At 49.5% G+C, this 27,560-nt stretch overlaps 2 protein-coding genes across 3 annotated transcripts in view; one reads left to right on the top strand and one right to left on the bottom strand.

Moving 5' to 3' along the window:
• Nucleotides 1-27,560, top strand: part of shrprbck1r (sharpin and rbck1 related) — a 115,604-nt gene that overhangs the window by 42,099 nt on the left and 45,945 nt on the right. The window contains exons 7-8 of the mRNA XM_070881908.1: nt 7,478-7,632; nt 20,374-20,547. Of these exons, the coding sequence (XP_070738009.1) occupies nt 7,478-7,632; nt 20,374-20,547 (329 nt within the window). The remainder of the gene's footprint in view (nt 1-7,477; nt 7,633-20,373; nt 20,548-27,560) is intronic.
• Nucleotides 7,731-27,560, bottom strand: part of gpaa1 (glycosylphosphatidylinositol anchor attachment 1) — a 113,621-nt gene continuing 93,791 nt past the window's right edge. Inside the window, exon 14 of one of the 2 annotated variants that reach the window (XM_070881911.1) lies at nt 7,731-9,412. The gene's annotated coding sequence lies outside the window, so the exon portion shown is untranslated. The remainder of the gene's footprint in view (nt 9,413-27,560) is intronic. The other variant, XM_070881910.1, reaches the window with a different exon arrangement.

Raw genomic sequence — 27,560 nt, 5'->3', positions numbered from 1 at the left:
TCTCTCTCTCTCGCCCGCTCTGTGCGTCTCTCTCTCTCGCCCGCTCTGTGCGTCTCTCTCTCGCCCGCTCTGTGCGTCTCTCTCTCGCCCGCTCTGTGCGTCTCTCTCTCTCGCCCGCTCTGTGCGTCTCTCTCTCTCGCCCGCTCTGTGCGTCTCTCTCTCTCGCCCGCTCTGTGCGTCTCTCTCTCTCGCCCGCTCTGTGCGTCTCTCTCTCTCGCCCGCTCTGTGCGTCTCTCTCTCTCGCCCGCTCTGTGCGTCTCTCTCTCTCGCCCGCTCTGTGCGTCCTCTCTCTCGCCCGCTCTGTGCGTCTCTCTCTCTCGCCCGCTCTGTGCGTCTCTCTCTCTCGCCCGCTCTGTGCGTCTCTCTCTCTCGCCCGCTCTGTGCGTCTCTCTCTCTCTCGCCCGCTCTGTGCGTCTCTCTCTCTCGCCCGCTCTGTGCGTCTCTCTCTCTCGCCCGCTCTGTGCGTCTCTCTCTCTCGCCCGCTCTGTGCGCTCTCTCTCTCGCCCGCTCTGTGCGTCTCTTCTCTCTCTCGCCCCGCTCTGTGCGTCTCTCTCTCGCCCGCTCTGTGCGTCTCTCTCTCTCTCGCCCGCTCTGTGCGTCTCTCTCTCTCTCTCTCTGTGCTTGTCTCTCTCTCTCGCCCGCTCTGTGGCTCTCTCTCTCTCTCTCTCTCTCGCCCGCTCTGTGCGTCTCTCTCTCTCGCCCGCTCTGTGCGTCTCTCTCTCTCTCGCCCGCTCTGTGCGTCTCTCTCTCTCTCGCCCGCTCTGTGCGTCTCTCTCTCTCGCCCGCTCTGTGCGTCTCTCTCTCTCTCTCTCTCTCGCCCGCTCTGTGCGTCTCTCTCTCTCGCCCGCTCTGTGCGCTCTCTCTCTCTCTCTCTGCCCGCTCTGTGCGTCTCTCTCTCGCCCGCTCTGTGCGTCTCTCTCTCGCCCGCTCTGTGCGTCTCTCTCTCTCGCCCGCTCTGTGCGTCTCTCTCTCTCGCCCGCTCTGTGCGTCTCTCTCTCTCGCCCGCTCTGTGCGTCTCTCTCTCGCCCGCTCTGTGCGTCTCTCTCTCTCGCCCGCTCTGTGCGTCTCTCTCTCTCGCCCGCTCTGTGCGTCTCTCTCTCTCTCTCGCCCGCTCTGTGCGTCTCTCTCTCTCGCCCGCTCTGTGCGTCTCTCTCTCTCGCCCGCTCTGTGCGTCTCTCTCTCTCGCCCGCTCTGTGCGTCTCTCTCTCTCGCCCGCTCTGTGCGTCTCTCTCTCTCGCCCGCTCTGTGCGTCTCTCTCTCTCGCCCGCTCTGTGCGTCTCTCTCTCTCGCCCGCTCTGTGCGTCTCTCTCTCTCGCCCGCTCTGTGCGTCTCTCTCTCTCGCCCGCTCTGTGCGTCTCTCTCTCTCGCCGCTCTGTGCGTCTCTCTCTCTCGCCCGCTCTGTGCGTCTCTCTCTCTCGCCCGCTCTGTGCGTCTCTCTCTCTCTCGCCCGCTCTGTGCGTCTCTCGCCCGCTCTGTGCGTCTCTCGCCCGCTCTGTGCGTCTCTCTCTCTCGCCCGCTCTGGGCGTCTCTCTCTCTCGCCCGCTCTGGGCGTCTCTCTCTCTCTCTCGCCCGCTCTGTGCGTCTCTCTCTCTCGCCCGCTCTGTGCGTCTCTCTCTCTCGCCCGCTCTGTGCGTCTCTCTCTCTCTCTCTCTCTCTCTCTCGCCCGCTCTGTGCGTCTCTCTCTCTCGCCCGCTCTGTGCGTCTCTCTCTCTCTCTCTCTCTCTCTCTCTCGCCCGCTCTGTGCGTCTCTCTCTCGCCCGCTCTGTGCGTCTCTCTCTCGCCCGCTCTGTGCGTCTCTCTCTCTCTCGCCCGCTCTGTGCGTCTCTCTCTCTCGCCCGCTCTGTGCGTCTCTCTCTCTCGCCCGCTCTGTGCGTCTCTCTCTCTCGCCCGCTCTGTGCGTCTCTCTCTCGCCCGCTCTGTGCGTCTCTCTCTCGCCCGCTCTGTGCGTCTCTCTCTCTCGCCCGCTCTGTGCGTCTCTCTCTCTCGCCCGCTCTGTGCGTCTCTCTCTCTCGCCCGCTCTGTGCGTCTCTCTCTCTCGCCCGCTCTGTGCGTCTCTCTCTCTCGCCCGCTCTGTGCGTCTCTCTCTCTCGCCCGCTCTGTGCGTCTCTCTCTCTCGCCCGCTCTGTGCGTCTCTCTCTCTCGCCCGCTCTGTGCGTCTCTCTCTCTCGCCCGCTCTGTGCGTCTCTCTCTCTCGCCCGCTCTGTGCGTCTCTCTCTCTCGCCCGCTCTGTGCGTCTCTCTCTCTCGCCCGCTCTGTGCGTCTCTCTCTCTCGCCCGCTCTGTGCGTCTCTCTCTCTCGCCCGCTCTGTGCGTCTCTCTCTCTCGCCCGCTCTGTGCGTCTCTCTCTCTCGCCCGCTCTGTGCGTCTCTCTCTCGCCCGCTCTGTGCGTCTCTCTCTCTCGCCCGCTCTGTGCGTCTCTCTCTCTCGCCCGCTCTGTGCGTCTCTCTCTCTCGCCCGCTCTGTGCGTCTCTCTCTCTCGCCCGCTCTGTGCGTCTCTCTCTCTCGCCCGCTCTGTGCGTCTCTCTCTCTCGCCCGCTCTGTGCGTCTCTCTCTCTCGCCCGCTCTGTGCGTCTCTCTCTCTCGCCCGCTCTGTGCGTCTCTCTCTCTCTCTCTCTCGCCCGCTCTGTGGGTCTCTCTCTCTCTCTCTCTCTCTCTCTCTCGCCCGCTCTGTAGGCCTCTCTCTCTCTCTCTCTCTCTCTCGCCCGCTCTGTGGGTCTCTCTCTCTCTCTCTCTCTCGCTCGCTCTGTGGGTCTCTCTCTCTCTCTCGCCCGCTCTGTGGGTCTCTCTCTCTCGCCCGCTCTGTGCGTCTCTCTCTCTCTCTCGCCCGCTCTGTGCGTCTCTCTCTCTCTCTCTCGCCCGCTCTGTGCGTCTCTCTCTCTCGCCCGCTCTGTGCGTCTCTCTCTCTCTCTCTCTCGCCCGCTCTGTGCGTCTCTCTCTCTCTCTCTCGCCCGCTCTGTGCGTCTCTCTCTCTCTCTCGCCCGCTCTGTGCGTCTCTCTCTCGCCCGCTCTGTGCGTCTCTCTCTCGCCCGCTCTGTGCGTCTCTCTCTCGCCCGCTCTGTGCGTCTCTCTCTCGCCCGCTCTGTGCGTCTCTCTCTCTCTCGCCCGCTCTGTGCGTCTCTCTCTCTCTCGCCCGCTCTGTGCGTCTCTCTCTCTCTCGCCCGCTCTGTGCGTCTCTCTCTCTCTCTCGCCCGCTCTGTGCGACTCTCTCTCTCTCGCCCGCTCTGTGCGTCTCTCTCTCTCTCTCGCCCGCTCTGTGGGTCTCTCTCTCTCTCTCTCTCGCCCGCTCTGTGGGTCGCTCTCTCTCTCTCTCTCTCTCTCTCTCTCGCCCGCTCTGTAGGCCTCTCTCTCTCTCTCTCTCTCTCTCTCTCTCTCTCTCGCCCGCTCTGTGGGTCTCTCTCTCTCTCTCGCCCGCTCTTTGGGTCTCTCTCTCTCGCCCGCTCTGTGCGTCTCTCTCTCTCTCTCGCCCGCTCTGTGCGTCTCTCTCTCTCTCTCTCGCCCGCTCTGTGGGTCTCTCACTCTCTCTCGCCCGCTCTGTGCGTCTCTCTCTCTCTCTCGCCCGCTCTGTGGGTCTCTCTCTCTCTCTCGCCCGCTCTGTGGGTCTCTCTCTCTCTCTCGCCCGCTCTGTGGGTCTCTCTCTCTCTCTCGCCCGCTCTGTGGGTCTCTCTCTCTCTCTCGCCCGCTCTGTGGGTCTCTCTCTCTCGCCCGCTCTGTGCGTCTCTCTCTCTCTCTCGCCCGCTCTGTGCGTCTCTCTCTCGCCCGCTCTGTGCGTCTCTCTCTCTCTCTCTCGCCCGCTCTGTGCGTCTCTCTCTCTCTCTCGCCCGCTCTGTGCGTCTCTCTCTCTCTCTCGCCCGCTCTGTGCGTCTCTCTCTCTCTCTCGCCCGCTCTGTGCGTCTCTCTCTCTCTCTCGCCCGCTCTGTGCGTCTCTCTCTCTCTCTCGCCCGCTCTGTGCGTCTCTCTCTCTCTCTCGCCCGCTCTGTGCGTCTCTCTCTCTCTCTCGCCCGCTCTGTGCGTCTCTCTCTCTCGCCCGCTCTGTGCGTCTCTCTCTCTCGCCCGCTCTGTGCGTCTCTCTCTCGCCCACTCTGTGCGTCTCTCTCTCTCTCTCTCTCTCGCCCGCTCTGTGCGTCTCTCTCGCCCGCTCTGTGCGTCTCTCTCTCACTCGCCCGCTCTGTGCGTCTCTCTCGCCCGCTCTGTGCGTCTCTCTCTCTCTCTCTCTCTCGCCCGCTCTGTGCGTCTCTCTCTCTCTCTCTCTCTCTCGCCCGCTCTGTGCGTCTCTCTCTCTCTCTCTCTCTCGCCCGCTCTGTGCGTCTCTCTCTCTCTCTCTCGCCCGCTCTGTGCGTCTCTCTCTCTCTCTCTCTCTCGCCCGCTCTGTGCGTCTCTCTCTCTCTCTCTCTCGCCCGCTCTGTGCGTCTCTCTCTCTCTCTCTCTCTCTCTCTCTCTCTCGCCCGCTCTGTGCGTCTCTCTCTCTCTCTCTCTCGCCCGCTCTGTGCGTCTCTCTCTCTCTCTCTCGCCCGCTCTGTGCGTCTCTCTCTCTCTCTCTCGCCCGCTCTGTGCGTCTCTCTCTCTCTCTCTCGCCCACTCTGTGCGTCTCTCTCTCTCTCTCTCTCGCCCACTCTGTGCGTCTCTCTCTCTCTCGCCCGCTCTCTGTGCGTCTCTCTCTCTCGCCCGCTCTGTGCCTCTCTCTCTCTCGCCCGCTCTGTGCCTCTCTCTCTCTCGCCCGCTCTGTGCCTCTCTCTCTCTCGCCCGCTCTGTGCCTCTCTCGCTCTCGCCCGCTCTGTGCCTCTCTCGCTCTCTGTTTCTCTCTCTCTCGCCCCCTCTGTGCGTCTCTCTCTCTCTCTGTCACTCTCTCGCCCTCTCTCTCTCTCTCTCTCTCTTTCTCTCTCGCCTGCTCTCTTGGCCACATCGGTGTGTCGCATCGAGCCTCAGGGACACTTAGCGTTTAAATCGATGTCCGTAATAATTTGCACATAGTTGTGGATACACAATGATCTTGGTGGTTCTGGTTCAGGATTTAGTGCCAATTTTGGGTCGGTTGTATCACTGTAGCCTCTGAAAATCATGGGTTCAAGTCCCACTCCAGAGAATTGAACACATAATCCAGGCGGATGCTCCAGTGCTGTGCTGAGGGAGCGCTGCACTGTCAGAGGTGTCGTCTTTTGGATGAGCCGTTAAACTGAGGCCCAGTCTGCTCTCTCGGGGATGTAAAAGATCCCAGGGCACTATTTCGAAGACGAGCAGGGGGCCAATATTTATCCCTCAATCAACATCACTAGAACAGGTGATCTGGTCATTTTCATATTGCTGTTTGAGAACTTGGCTATTGTGTTTGCCTACATAACCAGGACGACATTGCAAAAGAATGTCATGCTTCGTGCTTCGGGATTTACCGAGGACGTGAATAACTTCATACAAATACAAATTTTTCTTAATCAGCCAAACATAGAAACGTAGAAATTTACAGCGCAGAAGGAGGCCATTTCGGCCCATTGTGTCCGCGCCGGCCGACAAAGAGCCCCTCGGTCAGCTGCCCTGAAGGTTACATATAAACCAATGAACAATGGCGGAAAGGTAAAGAGCACCCAGCCCAATCAGTCCGTCCCACACAACTGCGACTCCGCTTATACTGAAACATTCTACACTCCACCCCATCCATGTGATCTCCTGGGAGAGGCAAAAAAACAGATTAAAAACCCAGGCCAATTGGGGGAAAAAAATCTGGGAAAATTCCTCTCTGACCCACCCAGGCGATCGACACTAGCCCAGGAGATCACTCTGACTGTATTCGATTCCCTGCAATGCGTACCATCGTATCTGCACCAGCCAGCAAAAGGTTATCCAGTCTAATCTAACTTCCCAGATCTAGGTCCCTAACCTTCAAGTGCACATCCAGGCTCCTTTTAACTGTGAGGTTTCCAGACCCCCCACAACCCTCTCTGTGAAGAAGCCACCTCTCAAGTCCCCTCTAAACCTGCCACCAACCACCTTAAAACTATGCCCCCTCGTAATTGACCCCTCCACCAAGGGAAATAGACCCTTGCTATCCACTATATCTGGCCCCTCAAAATTTTATACGCCTCAATGAGGTCTCCACTCGACTTCTGTTCCGAGGAGAACAAATCAGCCTATCCAATCTGTCCTCATAGCTAAGATTCTCCATTCCAGGCAGCATCCTCATAAATCTCCTCTGCACCCCCTCCAGTGCAATCATGTCCTTCCTATAATACGGTGAACAGAACTGCACACAGTATTCCAGCTATGGTCTAACCAGAGTATTATACAATTTAAGCATAACCTCCCTGCTCTTGTATTCTATGTCTTGGCCAATAAAGGCAAGCATGCCATATGCCTTCTTAACCACCTTATCTACCTGGCCTGCTACTTTCAGGGATCTGTGGACAAGCACTCCAAGGTCCCTTTGTTCATCTACACTATTAAGTGGCCTCCTGCTTAATGTGTATACCCTTTCCTTATTAGCCCTCCCCAAGTGCATTACCTCACACTTCTCCGAATTAAATTCCATTTGTCACTGCTCTGACCAGTAGATTGATATCCTCCTGCAGTCAATGACTTTCCTTGTCATTATCAACCACACAGCCAATGTTAGTGTCATCTGCAAACTTCTTAATCATACTCCCTATATTCAAATCTAAATCATCGATGTTTACCACAAAAAGCAAGGGACCCAGTACTGAGCCCTGCGGAACCCCACTGTAAACATCCTTCTAGTCACAAAAACATCCATCAACCATTACCCTTTGCTTCCTACCTCCAAGCCAATTTTGGATCCAACTTGCCACTTTGCCCTGGATCCCATGGGCTTTTACCTTCGTGGTCAGTCTGCCATGTGGGATCTTATCAAAAGCTTTGCTAAAGTCCATGTATACCACATCGTACGTACTGCCCTCATCGAACCTCCTGGTTACCTCCTCGAAAAATTAAATCAGGTTAGTTAGACACGATCATTCCTTAACAAATCTGTGCTGACTGTCCCTAATTAATCCTTGCCTTTCTAAATGTAGATTTATCCTGTCCTTCAGGATTTTCCCCAATAATTTTCCCACCACTGAGGTTAAGCTGAAAAGCCTGTAATTACTCGGCCTATTCCTTTCTCCCTCCTTAAACAAGGGTACCACATTAGCAATCCTCGGGCACCATGCCCAGATCCAAAGAGGACTGGAAAATGATGGTCAAAGCCTCTCGGGTTCCCATCCCCCTGCCACACTAGTTTAAACTTTCCCCCACAAAACCTTTAGTCCCAGAAAATTCATACAGCAAAAAAAAGGGAAAATATTAAGCATAAGTGGGCTAAATAGAGTTTGTGGGCATAGGAACAGGAGGAGGCCATTCAGCCCCTTGAGCCTGTTCCACCATTCATAGGAATAGGAGGAGGCCATTCACCCCTCGAGCCTCCAGATTGGCCTCCCCTGCTTTAGAAAACATTTGGTGAAGGGTGTGAATAAAATCGCTTTGTGTTTCTGCAGGTCGAGTGCCCTCGATGGACAGGGATGGAAGGATGGACATCAGTAGTATCGCTCATCGTCTCAATCTGGAGTTGAAGCCGCTCCAGCCTGTCCCGTCCCAGGATGCACGGAGCCGGCCACCGCAGCAAGCTCCCCCCGCTCCCTCGTCCACACAGGTACCCTTGGAAACCGGGCAGGGCTGGGCGGTCTATTAACTGCTGTCGAAATCTCGACCTCCGAAAAGAATGACTCCGACACTTACAGCTCCGGCAGAAGTTTCTTTAATTTACTTGCTAGCAAGGGGGCAGGTCACACTCAGTCAATGGCTAAGTGAACACCTCCGCAATGGTACAGTTTCACAAGATATTTATACAGTAAAACCCAAGTTATGGCCTCTCCCTGTGTATTGGCTCTGTCTCGCAGTGAATACAGATAAAGAGTTAATTACTACATCCTTGTCCTGACATGGTTTCCAGATATTTCCTTTTGTCAGGGTTATCAGTTGGCCAGCCGGCCATTACTCCATGAGAGTGTGGTAATGAGCTATTACCTGCCTTGCATTGTGTCAGGATTGTTCAGTTTCCTAGTCAGTTTATCTGTTTGCATCAAATGGATGAGGTCTCTACAAGAGATAATGGCTGGTGGTTTGAGTGCAAAGAAAAGGGTGGGGTGACATGGAACTCTTGTCGTATAGACAATCGGAGAGCACCATGGGGGGGTACTTGTCTCAGCATGACTTGTCTCCTAGCTGTCTGATGGCCATCAGCCATCTCAAACCAGGTTTAGCTGTTTATGCAAGCTGACTGTTTTTATGCAGAAAGTTCAGGAAGGACCAGGACTCCATTTTGATATATATATATATATTGCAAAGGGCACACAAATACCGTATGGTATCAGCTTAGATAAAAATACATTTCCACATTCCCCCATTTTGTCCTTCACAAGGACAACTTAATCCATTCTGATCTTGTACAGTCTCTCCATTTCCATTTCCATTTCCATTTCCATTTCCATTTCCACACAAGAGCCTTCAGCAGTTGTCACTCTCCATAACTCTAGCCGTAGTCTCGGTAGGTAACATGGTTTCTCCCACCCTTCACCTGGGGCTTTGTTATGGACCGTTGTCCAGCCAACGGTTGCTATCTTTCTCCCATCAGTGGGATTAGTTGTGGCTTGCCATTTAGTCATTTGGGAACACTTGCTGCGTCCCATTTCTGGTCCTTTAGTCTCATTACTCACGAGGCATATTATACCTTCAGGATTTCCTATTCCGGGAGTAATACTTAGGAAGGGAGGCTGATGGTTATTATCATAATTGGGCTGGTACCATCCCTGGAAGGCTGTAAGTTTATACCCTGCTGACCTCCATTCTGTTTGTTCCTTCGTTTCTGGCCCCTTAGTTAGGTTTGTCCTATTTTGCACTGTCAACCATTCTACCATTTCTGATTCGTTAAAGGGGACAGATCTCAGGGGAATACGCCCTTCGGAGTGGACAGGTACATGGGAACATATCCAACAACTCGACAAGTTTCTTTCTTGAGCATACCTATGACTCAGTGCCATAAATACGTTTACTTGCAATTCCTTTCGGTGGCGGATCTGTACCCCTGGTGTAATCAATAATGCAAAGTAAAACCCTGTCAAGCCCAGCACCATCAGTCCCCATAGTCCATACAGTTCCTTATTCAGTCTTCCTTTTTCTGTTCCTCTGGTTCCTTCTTCCCTTCCTCCTGGTCGGGTGCCCGTTTGCAATGGGACGCATGGATCCATGTTGGTCTTTCCTTTACCTTGATTGCAGTATTGGTCGCCAGCAAGACCTGGTATGGTCCTTCGAATCTTGGCTGTAGACTGCTTTTTCTTTTAAAAATCTTGATGTAAACGAATTCCCCTGGCTCCAGGTTATGACACTTCCCTTCCGCTGGCTTGACTTGAGCTTCCTTTACCTGTGAATGAAAGCTGGAAATAAATTTGGTTAGTGCAATACAATAATTCAACATATTTTCCTCCATTTTGTGGATGTCCGTTTGTTTTGCAGTAAATGGTGCTGTAAAAGGTAGTCGTTGGGGACGTCCCATAACTATCTCATGCGGTGACAGGCCTGTTCTGTTGGTTGCAGATCGCATTACCATCAAAGCTAAGGGCAGCAGTTCTGTCCATTTCAGTCCAGTGTCATTGCATAGTTTTGCCAGCTTATTTTTAAGCATTCCATTTTATCTTTCAACAAGTCCAGCTGATTGTGGATGATAACTGCAATGAAAACGTTGATTAATCTGCAAAGCTTTACACATTTCTCTTATAACAGTTCCCGTGAAATGTGACCCGTTATCACTAGAAAGCTTAGCGGGGATTCCGAAGCGCGGTACGATTTCCTTTAACAAACATTTAGCAACAGTAGTGGCATCGGCCTTTTTACATGGAAAGGCTTCAATCCATCTAGAGAACACATCTACAATAACTAATACATACTTGAATCCCATACACATAGGTAATTCAATAAAATCCATTTGTAAATGTACAAAAGGCCCGATTGGATTTGGGTGGGAGGCAGATTCTACTTTTTCCGTCTTTCTTGGATTCATTGTCTGACAGGTAACACAATTTTCACAGATTTGTTTTGCAATTGCTGAAATACCTGCTGCATACCAAGTTGCCAAAATATAATCTGCCAATCCCCCTTTGCCTGCATGTGTGAATGTATGAACACATCGGGCAATCCATGGAAGTAAGGATCTAGGGGCCACCACGGGGCTGTCGTGGTGAACCCATATTCCTTCTGGATTTTTATAACATTGATCCTTCGTCCAGGTCATCACCACCTCCGTACTGGCCTGTGTCTGAAAAGTCATCAAGTCATTAATAGTAGGTGGCGGGTCTGAGCAATTATAAGGTTCGGATTTGATAACAGTTCAACTTCATATTTAGTGGTTCTTGCGGAGGTTAGGTGTTGGGTGGCACATTTAGTAAGTAAAATCTCAACAGAGTGTGGGATGTACAGATGGTCTGGTGATTTAGGGTTATTGCCTGAGCCTGTCGCATAGCATAATAAGCTGCTGCCAGCGAAGGAAGACATCCTGGTAGTCCGCGTGCCACTGGGTCTAGTTGGGTACTGAAATACGCTACCGGTCGCTGCCTGTCCCCATGTAACTGAGTCAAAACAGATTGTGCAAAACCCGATTTAGTGATGCACAAATAAGTTGAATAGCTTAGTGTAATCTGGTAATCCCAAGGCTGGTGCTGAAGTGAGGGGCTGCTTAAGACTCTGGAAAGCATTCCGGGATACTTCATTCCAAATCCTTCTTTAAGCATTGTGAGAATATAGTAGATTCATTCACAGCTCGTAGGTCTTGGACAAACCTCCATTTGTGTGGGCTTCTGAACCGGAAGAATCGGTGTGTTACACAGACTTCTCATTTATGCTTATAGTGATTCACAGATCACAGAATGTAAACTACTTGTTTTCTAATCTTATTAAAAGGCTTCCAAACCCAAGATTTTTCCAATACACCCAAAATGTTGATCAAGGAAATCACCTGAAATATCTCAAAATCCCAATTCAACTATTGTACTGCCACTCTTTATCAAAAAAAAAAAAATCCTCTTACTGAGCTAGAAGCTTTTGTACCAAGATTTTACACCAAGGACAATGAGAGTGTACTCCCCCAGCCTGCACCTCGAGAGACCCACAAAGGCTTTTTAAAAAAAAAAGGCATTACAACTTCCCAAGGCATTACAACTTTTAACCACCGGGACCATGTCTCAACAAACCCATCCTTTGTGCATTTCCTAGCTCCGTAACTTCTCATCCGAATAAATCCACACCTGCGCTTCTAACTTAAAATGTCTTAAACTTCCTACATACAGGACAACACTATGAAGGGTTAAAAAAACTTCACTTTGTTTGAAAAAGTGGGTGGAGCTAAAACAAACAGGCAGCTCCACAACCTTTCCAAACAGGTTTCCAGACACAAGAAAAAAAACACAGAAGCACTCTCATTCAAAGACAAGACATTCACAAACGTGTCTCTCCATTCAATAAAGCTTCTCTTTTTTGAATCCATAAGTCACTATCAGGTTCTCCTATGGCATTTAACGAAACGACGGGTAGCTGTTTGTTCGCAGCACTCGGGTCTGGGATTGGGCGTCATTGATCATTATACGGGCAATTTGGTTGTTGGCCGAATTGCTTTTGATTCTGTGATCCAAATGGATCTTGAACAGAGAAATTAGTCTGAGGTCTAGCATGTACCTGGACTTGGGTCACATACGGGTTGGGTCCTGGAGGGGGAGGGGGTGGTCTATTACCTGCCTGTTGAGTCCAATCATAATTTGGTTGTTGCTGTTTTGCCCGGCAATTTCTAGCCCAGTGTCCAATCTGACCACAATTGTAACAGGTATCATATTGTTCCCGCCCTGCACCTTCTCTCCCTCTTCCCCTGAAATTTCCTCCTCTGCCTCGCCCTCTTCCTCTACCCTGGGGGGGGCGTAGGACGGTGTCACCATGGTGGGTGTTATTGGAGCTGCTTGTTCCACAAACACGGTGACCTTGCTTTTAGATTCTCTATTTCGCTCTTGTCTGTCCTTTAACATAGATACAACCTTGGATAGCGATTCCTGTCGTCATCCGAGACAAACTAGTTTAAAGGGATCTCTGAGTTCGGGTCGTAGCCCGTTTACCACGGCGCTGATCATAGGAGCTTCTACCTCCTCTATTTTCATGCCTGAACATTGGTTCATGATCTCTCGCACTCTTTCTACATAATCCTCAACATCCTCTTCCTTTCTTTGTGTAGTTTCCATAATTTTGGATCAATTCGTTTTCCTTGGGAACACCGAATGCAAGGCTTCCCAACATCTTCCCCAGAACCCCTCTCCTGGCTTCGTGCTGGGATCTGCATCCGGAGCCTCTCGATGGGTTTTAAAATCTTTGAATTTTATCTCAAGTTCGGCAAATTTCGTGTCCTTTAACCCTGCTTTCAGTAAGATTTGACCATCTAATATACTGGGTTCGTGGCACAAGATGATTACTTTTAACTGGTCTATGGCCTTTTCAATATTGGATTTAGGGTCTGCCAATCCTTCCACAATTATTCTTAACTCACTTGGTGACCATGGTCGATAAATAGGGACCGGAGCCCCCCCAGAGAGTGGACTGGGAAAAAGTCTTACTGGGTATGCAGATGATGATGGCTCCAGGGCAACAGGGTAAGACTTCGTGTGCCACCTGCAGGGCCGACATGGTATTGATTCCCTTGTGACTGATCTATTTTTCCTGCAGCCACACCTGCATTGTTGGGAGCGGCTGTTACCCCATTTCCCTGTGCTCCGGCCCGAGGATCGTCTCCTCCTTGTTGGCCTGGAGCGCCCCCCCCGGGGGTGGAACATACGGCGGTGGTCGATGGCTGTAGGGAGTCCAATCATCGTCCCATTCCTCATCCTCATCTTTTTCCCAACCCTTAGGGGCACTTGGTGAGTGTGCCTTTGTCTCTTTAGCAACTATAACAGATGGATGTTTGCTATGTCGAGGGCGATTCACCTGCTTTACCCGTTCATCCCCCTTCTTTCTCCCTCTAGTACACTGCTTGCTAACTCTTAGGCTCTTCTCGTGTCGTTCCTCAGCTTCCCTTTTCCAATCTCCAAACGCCGACCAATTCATTTTTTTTTCCCCCTCTTCTACCTGGGTCTCTGTCTATAAGGCATTCTTCTAGACAGGTTATTCTCTCTAAATTAAATGAACCATCGGGTGGACATGGCCTGTTTTCACCCTTAGTCCATTTTACCCATTCTCTTAGGTGGTCAATTGAAGACTGACCACAATTCTGGAGCATAAAATGGGCTGGGGTCCCTTTTGGTGGTGGTTTACTTGCTCCAGCCCCCATTCTGGATTTTCCACAGTTTCTGATCTCTCAATCCTTTCGGCCAACCGAGTTCTCTACGCCCACTTCTCCTGGCCGTTACGTGGCCTGAAAAGGCTCTTAATTCGGGCTCAGTCTGGGTGTGTGAGATATGTTGGCACGAAACAACCGTAGTTGATCAATCAGTTACTGTATCTTTTCTTAATCAATCCTTGTTTTTTTTTTCCCGAATCACAATTTTCCCTAGTGACTCTTCCCGTTTCTCTAATGGCAATGTCGCACAAAGGTATTGCACACAACAAAAAAAAAAGCGCTAATCGATCGAAGATTCTTATAAGAGTTTTATTGTTTTTAATTAGGAAAAGGTTCTTATGTGATAAGATTAAGGTTATGGACAAGGACAACAAACCATATTCACGCGAGTACACAAATCATAACCTTACACTCTATCTAAACAAATAATCAATTCTCAGTCTGCGTTGTACGCCACTACAGACCGAGTCCTTAACTTATCCTAATAAAACTTATAAAACTGTTAAAACTTATGGTTCCATACCCTAACTCTTATCACATAAGAACCTTTGATCGATTGCGCTTCTCTTTTTTTTCCTACTCTTATCACATAAGAACCTTTTCCTAATTAAAAACAATAAAACTCTTATCACATAAGAATCTTCGATCGATTAGCGCTTTTTTTTTTCTAATCTTATCACATAAGAACCTTCAGAAACCTTTTTCGATCGACTAGCGCTGTTTCTACCTTACCTACTGAAACCTTCCCCAGGCTGTTTCGAGATTTTTCCAGAACCCGTTCTCTTCTGCTTGCGAGCTGAGAAAGAAGTGGTTATAAAAAAAATAACTTTAGCTTTTAAATGTCGAGTCTTGTAGATTGCAGTACCTCCCCTGTGGACAACAGATTACATGTGCGATTCAACAGTGAAGAAACCTCTTGCGAGCAAAAGGCTCACCTTGTTTTGGCCACTGAAGCCTTTCACTGGAGAGGCACTATGCCTGTATCCGTTTTACTCACAGGACAGAGAGTATGCAATCTCGGTGGAACCTCCAAGAAGTAACTGTCGAAATCTCGACTTCCGAAAAGAATGACTCCGACACTTACAGCTCCGGCAGAAGTTTCTTTAATTTACTTGCTAGCAAGGGGCAGGTCACACTCGGTCAAGGGCTAAGTGAACACCTCCGAAATGGTACAGTTTCACAAGATATTTATACAGTAAAACCCAAGTTATGGCCTCTCTCTGTGTATTGGCTCTGTCTCGCAGTCAGTGAATACAGATAAAGAGTTAATTACTACATCCTTGTCCTGACATGGTTTCCAGATATTTCCTTTTGTCAGGGTTATTAGTTGGCCAGCCGGCCATTACTCCATGAGAGTGAGGTAATGAGCTATTACCTGTCTTGCATTGTGTCAGGATTGTTCAGTTTCCTAGTCAGTTTATCTGTTTGCATCAAATGGATGAGGTCTCTACAAGAGATAATGGCTGGTGGTTTGAGTCTAGAAGAAAAGGGTGGGGTGACATGGAACTCTTGTCGTGTAGACAATAGGAGAGCACCATGGGGGGTACTTGTCTCCTAGCTGTCTGATGGCCATCAGCCATCTCAAACCAGGTTTAGCTGTTTATGCAAGCTGACTGTTTTTATGCAGAAAGTTCTGGAAGGACCAGGACTCCATTTTGATATATATATATATTGCAAAGGGCACACAAATACCGTATGGTATCAGCTTAGATAAAAATACATTTCCACACTGGGCACTGATCTGAGCTCTCTATCACAGGAAGGATATAGGGGCACCGGAGAACATAACATAATAGAAGCATTTGGCCCCTCAAGCCTGCTCTGCCATTCAATAAGATCATGGCTGATCTGTACCTGGCCTCACCTCCACTTCCCAGCCTGCTCCCCAGGTTAGATACAGGAAGAATGTTCCCGATGTTGGGGAAGTCCAGAACAAGCGGACGTAGTCTAAGGATAAGGGGTAAGCCATTTAGTACTGAGATGAGGAGAAACTTCTTCACTCAGAGAGTTGTTAACCTGTGGAATTCCCTACCGCAGAGAGTTGTTGATGCCAGTTCATTGGATAGATTCAAGAGGGAGTTAGATATGGCCCTTATGGTAAAGGGATCAAAGGGTATGGAGGGAAAGCAGGAAAGGGGTACTGAAGGAATGATCAGCCATGATCTTATTGAATGGCGGTGCAGGCTCGAAGGGCCGAATGGTCTACTCCGGCATCTATTTTCTATGTTTCTATAACCCATCACTCTCTTATCTTTCAAATCTCTGTCTAGCTCCACCTTAAATATATTCAATGACCCAGCCTCCACAGCTCTCTGGGGCAGAGATTCATGACCCTCTGAGAAGAAATTCCTCCTCATTTCCGTTTTAAATGGCCCTTATTCTGAAACTGTGCCCCCTAGTTCTAGATTCCCCCACGAGGGGAAACATCCTCTCTGCATCCAACCTGTCAAGTCCCCTTAGAATCTTATACGTTTCAATAAGATCACCTCTAACTCTTCTAAACTCCAATGAGTATAGGCCCAACCTGCTCAACCTTTCTTCATAAGACAACCCCTTCATCTCAGAAATCAACCTCATGAACCTTCTCTGAACTGCCTCCAGTGCAAGTATATCCTTCCTTAAATAAGGAGACCAAAACTGTATGCAGTACTCCAGGTGTGGTCTCACCAATACCCTGTACAGTTGTAGCAGGACTTCCCTACTTTTTATACTCCATCCCTCTTGCAATAAAAGCCAACATTCCATTTGCCTTCCTGATTACTTGGTGTACCTGCATGCTAACTATTTGCATTTCATGTACAGGGACTCCCAGATCCCTCTGTACCACCGCATTTTGTAATCTCTCCCCATTTTAAATAATTTGCTTTTTTATTTTTCCTACCAAAGTGGATAACCTCACATTTTCCCACATTATACTCCATCTGCCAAATTTTTGCCCTGTCTATATCCCTTTGTAGATTCTTTGCGTCCTCCTCACAACTTGCTTTCCCACCTATCTTTGTATCGTCAGCAAATTTGGCTACATTACACTCAGTCTCTTCATTCAAGTCATTAATATAGATTGTAAATAGTTGAGGCCCCAGCACTGATCCCTGCGGCACCCCACTAGTTACAGTTTGTCAACCTGAAAATGAGCCATTGATCCTGACTCTCTGCTTTCTGTTAGTTAGACAATCCTCTATCCATGCTAATATATTATCCCCAACCCCGTGAGCTCTTGTGCAGTAACCTTTTATGTGGCACCTTATTGAATGCTTTCTGGAAATCCAAACACACCACATCCACTAGTTCCCTTTATCCACCCTGCTCGTTACATCCTCAAAGAACTTGAGCGAATTTGTCAAACATGACTTTCCTTTTCATAAAACCATGCTGACTCTGCTTGACTGCATTATGATTTTCTAAATATCCTGCTACTACTTCCTTAATGTTGGATTCCAGCATTTTCCCAATGACAGATCTTAGGCTAACTGGTCTATAGTTTCTTGCTTTCTGATTCCCTCCTTTCTTAAATCGGGGCGTTACATTTGCGGTTTTCCAGTCCGCTGGGACCTCTCCAGAATCCAGGGAATTTTGGTAGGTTACAACCAATGCATCCATTATCTGTCTGTCGCCACCTCTTTTAAAACCCTAGGATGCAGGCCATCAGGTCCAGGGGACTTGTCCACCTTTATTTTTGTTTACCTAGTACTTTTTCTCCAGTAATTGTTTTAAGTTCCTCCCTCCCTTTAGCTCCTTGATTATCCACTATTGGGATGTTTTTAGTGTCTTCTAATGTGAAGACCGATACAAAATATTTGTTCAAAGTCTCTGCCATTTCTCTGTTTCCCATTATTAATTCCCCTGTAGAAACTCTTACTGCCTGTTTTTATATTTCTTGCTAGTTTACTCTCATAGAAACATAGAAAATAGGTGCAGGAGTAGGCCATTCGGCCCTTCGAGCCTGCACCACCATTCAATATGATCATGGCTGATCATGCAACTTCAGTGCCCTATTCCTGCTTTCTCTCCATACCCCTTGATCCCTTTAGCCGTAAGGGCCACATCTAACTCTCTTTTGAATATATCTAACGAACTGGCCTCAACAACTTTCTGTGGCAGAGAATTCCACAGGTTCACAATTCTCTGAGTGAAGAAGTTTCTCCTCATCTCAGTCCTAAATGGCTTACCCCTTATCCTTAGACTGTGACCACTGGTTCTGGACTTCTCCAACATCGGGAACATTGTTCCTGCATCTAACCTGTCCAATCCCGTCAGAATGTTATATGTTTCTATGAGATCCCCTCTCATTCTTCTAAATTCCTGTGAATATAAGCCTAGACTATTCAGTCTTTCTTCATATGTCAGTCCTGCCATCCCGGGAATCAATCTGGTGAACCTTTGCTGCACTCCCTCAATAGTAAGAATGTTCTTCCTCAGATTAGGAGACCAAAACTGTACACAGTATTCAAGGTGTGGCCTCACCAAGGCCCTGTACAACTGCAGTAAGACCTCCCTGCTCCTCTACCCAAATCCCCTCGCTATGAAGGCCAACATGCCATTTGCTTTCTTCATCGCCTGCTATACGTGCATGCCAACTTTCAATGACTGATGTACCATGACACCTATGTCTCGTTGCATCGCCCCTTTTCCTAATCTGTCACCATTCAGATAATATTCTGCCTTCCTGTTTTTGCCACCAAAGTGGATAACCTCACATTTATCTACATTATACTGCATCTGCCATGCATTTGCCCACTCACCTAACCTGTCCAAGTCACACTGCAGCCTCTTAGCGTCCTCCTCCAGCTCACACCGCCACCCAGCTTAGTGTCATCTGCAAACTTGGAGATATTGCATTCAATTCCTTCATCTAAATCATTTAATGTATACTGTAAATAGCTGGGGTCCCTGCACTGAACCCTGCGGCATCCCACTAGTCACTGCCTGCCATTCTGAAAAGGACTCATTTATTCCCACTCTTTGTTTCCTGTCTGCCAACCAGTTCTCTATCCATGTGAATACATTACACCCAATACCATGTACTTTAATTTTGCACACTAAGCTCTTGTGTGGGACCTTGTCAAAAGCCTTTTGAAAGTCCAAATACACCACATCCACTGGTTCTCCCTTGTCCACTCTACTAGTTACATCCTCAAAAATAACTCTAGAAGATTTGTCAAGCATGATTTCCCTTTCATAAATCCATGCTGCTTTGGAACTATCCTGTCACTGCTTTCCAAATGCGCTGCTATTTCATCTTTAATAATTGATTCCAAGCTATCTTCTCTCTCTCTATCATTTTTTTAGTCGTCCTTTGCTGGTTTCTAAAATGTTCCCAATCCTCTGGCCTTCCACTGTTCTTCTTAACATTGTAAGCCTTTGTTTTCAATTTGATCCCATCTATTACTACTTTAGTTAGCCAGGGATGGTCCATACTTCTCACTGGAATAAATCTTTGCTGAGAGTTATGAAATATCTCCTTAAATATTTGCCACTGCTTTTCTACAGTCTTACCCTGTAATATATTTTCCCAGTCCGCTTTAACCAGCTCTGCCTTCATACCTTTGTAATTGCTTTTATTTAAGTTCAGGACACTAGTTTGAGACCTAGCTTTCTCACCCTCAAACTGAATTTGAAATTCTACCATGTTATGATCATTCTTCCCAAGAGGATCCTTCACTAAAAGATCATTAATTAATCCAGACTAGTTACACATTACCAGATCTAAAATAGTTTGCACCCTGGTTGGTTCCACAACGTGTTGTTCCAAGAAACCATCCCGCATACACTCTATGAACTCTTCCTCAAGGCTGCCTTTGCCAATTTGATTTGGCCAAACAATATGAAGATTAAAATCGCCCACGATTATTGCCTTAACTTTCTTACAAGCCTGCATTATTTCTTGATTTAGACTCTGTGCCACAGTGTGGCTACTGTTTGGGGGCCTGTAGAACACTCCCACCAGTGACTTCTTTCCCTTACTATTTCTTATCTCCACACAAACTGATTCTACATCTTGATCTTCTGAGCCAATATCATTTCTCACTACTGCACTGATCTCATCCTTGGTTAATGGAGCTACCCCACCTCCTTTTCCTTTCTGCCTATCCTTACAAAAAATGGCAAATACCCCTGGATATTCAGCTCCCCTCCTTGGTCACCTTGCAACCAGGCTCTGTAATGGCAATCCGATCATACTCATTTATTTCTACTTGTGCCGTCAACTCGTCTATCTTGTTATGAATGCTGCATGCGTTCAGATATAGAGCTTTTTAATTCTGTCTTATGTGTATACGCTCTGTCCATTCCTGTCACAATCTGGTTATTATTACCCCTATCGCTGCCCTGCACTTTTGCCTTCCCTTGCTCTTTTTTTACATTTTCATTCATCGGATCCCCTCTCCTCCCCCCCCCCCCCCCACCCCACCACAGAATGTGCAAAAGAGATTCATGAGAGTTTATAACTATCGGGAAAGTCTGAAGGCGAACTGCACCTTTGGCGGCCATGCCTCCAGCTGCCTGGGCCCTAAGCTCTGCATTTCTCTCTCTAAACCCCTCCGCCTCTCTCCTCCTCCTTTTAAGACACTCTACCTCTCTGTCCGAGCTTTGTGGTCACCTGTCCCAATATCTCCTGATGCGGCTCGGTGTTAAATTTTGTTTGATCACGTTTCTGTGACCTATCTTGTTACGAATGCTGCGTGTGTTCAGATATAGACCTAGGGCACTGGCACCAGCCACTTGGTTTTTTTTTGTGTGCAGCTATCCTTATTTTCAAAGTGGTCATTGTATGTACTGTGGGACGTTTTACTGTGTTAGAGGCGCTATATAAATGCAGGTGATGGTGAAATAAGGAATGTCCCCTTCCCCGATCATGGAGCGCTGAGCAAATTGAGCGAGTAATCGGCGCTCTGATTCCCCTCCCATTGCGGGTGAGGTGTGACACGACCCTCTGTGAACACAAGCCGGAGCGCTCTTCGTTCCCTTCCCGTTTGGTTGCACGGTGAAGCAGATTGAGGTTTTTGTTTTCCTTCCCCTCTGTTTGTGGTACAGAAAGGCTGGGCGTGCACGCAGTGTACCTACATCAACAAGCCCACCCGGCCGGGCTGCGAGATGTGCAGCAACCCCCGACCCTCTGAGTACTCGGTGCCCGAGGAGCACGCACCCGATGACGAGGAGCTGTGTCGCATTTTACAGGAGGAGGAGGAAATGCTGCGATACCAACAGGTACAGGGGAACCCCTCCATTACACACACCTAGGGCACTGGCAACAGCCGCTCGTTTTTTTTATTTTCAAAATGGTCACTGTATGTACTGTGAACATTCCCAATAGAATGAGATGTACTTTACCCAGCATCCGTGCCAGCTCTATCCCTGGAATTGAGCCATGCCAGCATTCAATCCCAGAGATGGAGCGGTTTATACATAGAATAACAGATACCAGGGAGTGAGTTACAGTCTGGAATCTAACCAAGGCGTTCGAGGGTTTATATATAGAATATATAAAACCCCGGGAGTGGAATTAAGAAGAATGGGAGGTGATCTTATCGAAACGTATAAGATTATGAGGGGGCTTGACAAGGTGGATGCAGAGAGGATGTTTGCACTGATGGGGGAGACTAGAACTAGGGGGCATGATCTTAGAATAAGGGGCCGCCCATTTAAAACTGAGACAAGGAGGAATTTCTTCTCTGAGGGTTGTAAATCTGTGGAATTTGCTGCCTCAGAGAGCTGTGGAAGCCGGGACATTGAATATATTTAAGACAGAGATAGACAGATTCCTAACCATAAGGGATTAAGGGGTTATGGGGAGCGGACAGGGAAGTGGACCCGGAAATACTCTTAAACATTTAAAACAACTTGGAAATCTTTGGGGAAATTTTTAACCTTGGAAGAAACTTCCCAAAACATCCCGCGGAACCCCAGCGAACAGCTGACCTTCCCAATCCCTGCCCCCCCCAACCAAGCCTCGGGCCATCTACCATCAATGGCGCTACTCGGCGCAGAGCTTGCGGCCAACACCTCACCGTAGGCAATTCGGCTTATCGAGCTGTGCCTGGTCTCCAGTCGTCTTGGACCCCCTTGCCACAGGACCGAGACCTTGCTCAGCTAAGCCTGTCTGGTTGCCGGTGTGCAGCGGCCACCCCAAGTTAAAAGAACTCACACGCAGGCATCTTCCACTTCGCTAATATGAAGTTCGGGATCTGGAACATCAGGACCCTCATGGACAATCCCAACTGCAACAGGCTGGAACGCTGCACCGCCATAGTTGCCCGGGAACTCGGACCTTTTGACATCGACATCGCCGCCCTAAGCAAGACCCGGCGGGCAGGGGAAGGCCAGCTCAAGGAACATGGTGGAGGTTACACCACCTTCTGGAAAGGGAAACCAGAGGCAGAACGCCACCTTCATGGAGTCGGCTTCGCTGTCAAAAATGAGCTGGTCGACCGCCTCAAAGCCTCCCCCCTGCGGGGCTAATGAACACCTCATGACTCTTCGACTCGCCCTATCCCGGAACCAGTGCGCCAGTCATCAGTGCGTACGCCCCTACACTCGATGCAACAGATGAGGCTAAAGAGGGTTTTTATTCCAACCTCGAGATATCCCTGTCCCCCGTCCCCATGAGCAACAAATTGATCCTCCTGGGTGACTTTAATGCCAGGGTCGGCAAAGACAGCCCTCTGGGGAGACGTGATTGGCAGAGAGGGGGTACGGAAAGCCAACTCCAGCGGTACCCTACTCCTGACAAAATGTCTAGAACATGAACTCCTCATCACCAACACCCTGTTCCGCCAGAGGGATAAATATAAGGCATCGTGGCAACACCCTCGCTCCAAACACTGGCACCTGCTCGACTATATCATCGTCCGAGCCAGGGATCGCAAGGATGTGTGCATCACCCGCGCCATGACAGGAGCTGACGACTGCTGGACGGACCACCGCCTAATCCTATCCATCATCGACATTAACATAGCCCCAAAGCAGAGGGGACAGCAGAAGCAGTTCCACAAAAAAGTTAATGCCGGGGCACTTAAAGACCCAGCTTTGAGAGCCCTATACAGCCAGCGCCTCACAGCTAACCTGGCGTGCCTTGATGACCGTGAGATGCTGAATGCCCATAACGCGTGGTCTGCCCTCGAGGCCTCTATAACCAGTGCCTGTGAAGAGTCACTTGGTCACTCAGCCAGAAAACACCAGGACTGGTTTGATGAAAATGATCAGGAGATCCAAGAACTAATAGATCGTAAGCGCAGAGCATTTCTGAGCCTCAAGTAACAACCCAACTCAGGAGCAGCAAAGCAACGTTACAGACGGCTCAAGGCTGAGGTCTAACAAAAAACCTTGGTGCTGGACGGAGAAAGCACAGGAGATACAACAACTGGCCGACAGCCACGATATACAAGGATTCTTCATTGCAGTCAAGGCCATCTACGGTCCAAGCACCTAAGACCCCACCCCACTCCTGGCCAAGAACGGGGAAACACTCAAGGCTGTCAGGGCCCGCTGGAAGGAGCACTTTGAAGATCTCCTCAATCGAGACTCTGCCTTTGACTCGAGTGTCTCGACTCCATCCCGCAGCATGCGACCCGCCACCACCTCAGTGAAACTCCGTTACACGAGGTTGGCAAAGCCATAAAACAGCTTAAGAATAACAAGGCTACGGGTGCGGATGGAATCCTTGTTGAGGCGCTAAAGTATGGCGGAGAGGCAGTGTTAGCGTGAATACATGACCTCATCTCTCTCATCTGGAGGGAGGAGAGCGTGCTGGGAGATCTCAGAGATGCAGTGATCGTGACCATCTTTAAAAAAGGGGACAAGTCCGACTGCGGCAACGACCGGGGAATCTCCCTGCTATCAGCCACTGAGAAAGTTGTCGCTAGAATTCTCCTCAACCGTCTTCTCCCTGTGACCGAGGAGCTCCTCCCGGAGTCACAGTGCGGATTTCGTCCCCTACGGGGCACAACGGACATGATCTTTGCAGCGCACCAGCTGCAGGAAAAATGCAGGGAACAGTGCCAGCCCTTATACCTGGCCTTTTTTGATCTTACAAAGGCCTTTGACACTGTCAACCGCGAGGGACTATGGAGCGTCCTCCTCTGTTTTGGATGCCCCCAAAGGTTTGTCACCATCCTCCGCCTGCTCCACGGCGACATGCAGGCCGCGATCCTTACCAACGGATCCACCACAGTCCCAATCCACGTCCAGACCAGTGTCAAACAGGGCTGCGTCATCGCTCCAACCCTCTTCTCAATCTTCCTTGCTGCCATGATCCACCTCACAGTCAACAAGCTCCCTGCTGGAGTGGAACTAAACTACAGAACCAGTGGGAAGCTGTTTAACCTTCGTCGCCTCCAGGCCAGGTCCAAGATCACCCCAACCTCTGTCGTTGAACTACAGTACACGGACGATGCCTGTGTCTGCGCACATTCTGAGGCTGGACTCCAGGATATAGTCGATGTATTCACCAATGCATATGAAAGCATGGGCCTTACGCTTAACATCCATAAGACAAAGGTCCTCCACCAGCCTGTCACCGCCGCTGAACACTGCCCCCCAATCATCAAGATTCACGGCGTGGCCCTCGACAACGTGGACCACTTCCCATACCTTGGGAGTCTTTTTATCTACAAAGGCAGACATTGATGCGGAGATTCAACATCGCCTCCAGTGCAGCCTTCAGCCGCCTGAGGAAAAGAGTGTTCGAAAATCAGGCCCTCAAATCTACCACCAAGCTCATGATCTATAGGGCTGTAGTAATACCCGCCTTCCTGTATGGATCAGAGACATGGACAATGTACAGAAGACACCTCAAGTCGCTGGAGATATATCACCAACGATGTCTCCGCAAGATCCTGCAAATCCCCTGGGAGAACAGGCGCACGAACATCAGTGTCCTCGACCAGGCCAACATCCCCAGCATTGAAGCACTGACCACACTCGATCAGCTTCGCTGGGCAGGCCACATAGTTCGCATGCCAGACACGAGACTCCCGAAGCAATTGCTCCATGCGGAGCTCCTTCATGGCAAACCAGCCAAAGGTGGGCAGAGGAAACATTGCAAGGACACCCTCAAAGCCTCCCTGGTGAAGTGCGACATCACCACTGACACCTGGAAGTCCCTGGCCGAAGACCGCCCTAGGTGGAGAAAGTGCATCCGGGAGGGCGTTGAGCTCTTCGAACCTCAACGCTGCGAACGTAAAGCGGTCAAGCGCAGGCAACGGAAGGAGAATGTGGCAAATCAGTCCCATCCCCGCGCCCCCCCCCCCCTTCCCCCAATGAATGTCTGTCCCATCTGTGACCGGGTCTGTGGCTCTCGTATTGGACTGTTCAGTCACCAAAGGACTCACTTTAGGAGTGGAAGCAAGTCTTCCTCGATTCCGAGGGACTGCCTACGATGGTGATGATGGACCTGAGTCCATGATCAGACCTGCCATGATCATATGAAATGGCGGAGCAGGCTCGAGGGGTCATATGGCCTACACCTGCTCCTATTTCTTATGTTCTTATGAGTGAGTTACAGTCTGGAATCGAGAGGTTCGGGGGTTTATACATAGAATAACGGATCCCCAGGAGTGAGTTACAGGCTGGAATCTAATCGAATGGTTTGGGGGTTTATATACCCTTATGTGGGGTATTCTAGGATATTGTCGTACATCTTTTGCCTCTCGTGCATTGAGAAACATTGACATTTTAATACTCTTTATTGAATCAAGTCAGTGAGATAAGCAAGCGTGTGGCCTTGACTGCTTATGCTCGCCTCAGTGAGACTGCAAGGCTGTAGTTGCCATGAAGTGTGTCGTATCTTCTATAGGTTAATTATGCAGGACAAATACAGGTCCCGTATGTCACCACGTTCTGTGCGGGCAGTATCGACGTTGCATCCTGGCCATTCCACACGAGTGCTCATTCGTTATTTGTGACATTCGCCGTCTCGTACAGCCATTGCAGAATGAGCACTAATATGTGGATATATATATATATATATACGTAGAAGCTCACTTGAAGCACCTCTACCTACAGGCATCCCGCGGCAAACTGGATTAAAGCTGCGATGCCCGACTTTGACCAGCTGACGGGCAGCCCCGCGCGATGTTGGCACATTTGGGCCATCGACTGCAGCTCGGTGAAAGTTATCTGGCTTTTACGCCTCCCAAAAAAAAATGGAATGTTGCTTTCCAATCCCTGGACGTGCAGATTCATTCTTCTCCTCTTTCTTTTTTGAATCAGCAGGAAAAAGGAAAAAGGGAAGAATGGTTGCAGACGAGCAAAATGATCCAACTGGCCCTGGCAGAGACTGGCAAGCTACCGTCCTCCGACTGAGTGTGGGCCTCTCGCCCGTCCATCGGACACTGCATCAGGGGAGCGCGGGGAGAGGGGAGGAGATTGGTGACCGAGCTTCTAACACGCACGCCTACCAAGATGCTGAAGTGCCCCTCCCCTCCCCCCCCCCCCTCCCACCCCGCGCCCTTCTTCCCATTGGGGCACAGTGCAAGGACACAGCTATCTCTGCACCCAGGGCCCCCCTGCCCCCTCCCCCTCCCCCTCCCCGCACAGGGCAGAACTACGGGCACCCGACGGAGAAGCCCGCCTCTCCACTGCGTACGGTTGCAGTGCTTTTAACAAGCTGTCGAAGCAGGCAGCAACACACTCTGTGCTCTCATCCCTTCCTGGAGTGTGTGACTGCACTCGTGTGATGTGTAGCTTTTATATTTTATGATACGATTGTGGATGATTTTAGAGGGAGAACGTGATCGCTCCCCGGATGTAAAGTAATGGCTATTGAATGTATCATTGAGAGAGCTCTATTTTGTTATTCCTTTTTTGCAAACAAATTAAAATGGAAACACTGGTCGCGGTAGACGGAGTGTAATTATTGGTACTAACATTTCACAGCAAAACACGGTCCTGGTCAGGGACTTCCTGAATCCCATCACATTCCTGGTCAGGGTCTGAATCCCGTCACGTTCCCGGTCAGGGTCTGAATCCCGTCACATTCCCGGTCAGGGTCTGAATCCCGTCTCATTCCCGGTCAGGGACTTCCTGAATCCTGTCACATTCCCGGTCAGGGTCTGAACTTTCCCAGTCATGGTCTGAATCCGGTCACATTCCCGATCAGGGTCTGAGAGGAAGCTTGCCGGGAACATAAAAACTGACTGCAAAAGCTTCTATAGATATGTGAAGAGAAAAAGATTAGTGAAGACAAACATTGGTTCCTTGCAGTCAGATTCAGGTGAATTTATAATGGGGAACAAAGAAATGGCAGACCAGTTGAACAAATACTTGGGTTCTGTCTTCACGAAGGAAGACACAAATAATCTTCCGGAAATACTAGGGGACCGAGGATCTAGTGGAAAGGAGGAACTGAAGGAAATCTTTATTAGGCGGGAAATTGATGGAATTGAAGGCCGATAAATCCCCAGGACCTGATAGTCTGCATCCCAGAGTACTTAAGGAAGTGGCCCGAGAAATAGTGGATGCATTGGTGATCATTTTCGAACACTCCATCAACTCTGGATCAGTTCCTATGGACTGGAGGGTAGCTAATGTAACACCACTTTTTAAAAAGGGAGGGAGAGCGAAAACAGGTAATTATAGAACGGTTAGCCTGACATCAGTAGTGGAGAAAATGTTGGAATCAATTATTAAGGATGAAATAGCATCGCATTTGGAAAGCAGTGACAGGATCGGTCCAAGTCAGCATGGATTTATGAAGGGGAAATCATGCTTGACAAATCTTCTGGAATATTTTGAGGACGTAACTAGTAGAGTGGACAAGGGAGAACCAGTGGATGTGGTGTATTTGGACTTTCAAAAGGCTTTTGACAAGGTTCCACACACGAGATTGGTGTGTGAAGTTAAAGCACATGGTATTGGGGGTAATGTACTGACGTGGATAGAGAACTGGTTGGCAGACAGGAAGCAGAGAGTCAGGATAAATGGGTCCTTTTCAGAATGGCAGGCAGTGACTAGTGGAGTGCCGCAGGGCTCAGTGCTGGGACCCCAGCTATTTACAATACATTAACGATTTTGATGAAGGAATTGAGTGTAATATCTCCAAGTTTACAGATGACACTAAGCTGAGTGGTGGTGTGAGCTGTGAGGGGGACGCGAAGAGGCCACAGGGTGACTTGGACAGGTTAGGTGAATGGGCAAATGCATGGCAGATGCAGTATAATGTGGATAAATGTAAGGTTATCCACTTTGGAGGCAAAAACAGGAAGGCAGAATATTATCTGAAT

Source organism: Pristiophorus japonicus, chromosome 5 (genome assembly GCF_044704955.1).
Source record: "Pristiophorus japonicus isolate sPriJap1 chromosome 5, sPriJap1.hap1, whole genome shotgun sequence".
NCBI classification, from domain to species: Eukaryota; Metazoa; Chordata; class Chondrichthyes; family Pristiophoridae; genus Pristiophorus; species Pristiophorus japonicus.
The sequence above is the reverse complement of the archived record's forward strand: the minus strand, read 5'-3'. Positions and strand labels throughout refer to the sequence as shown.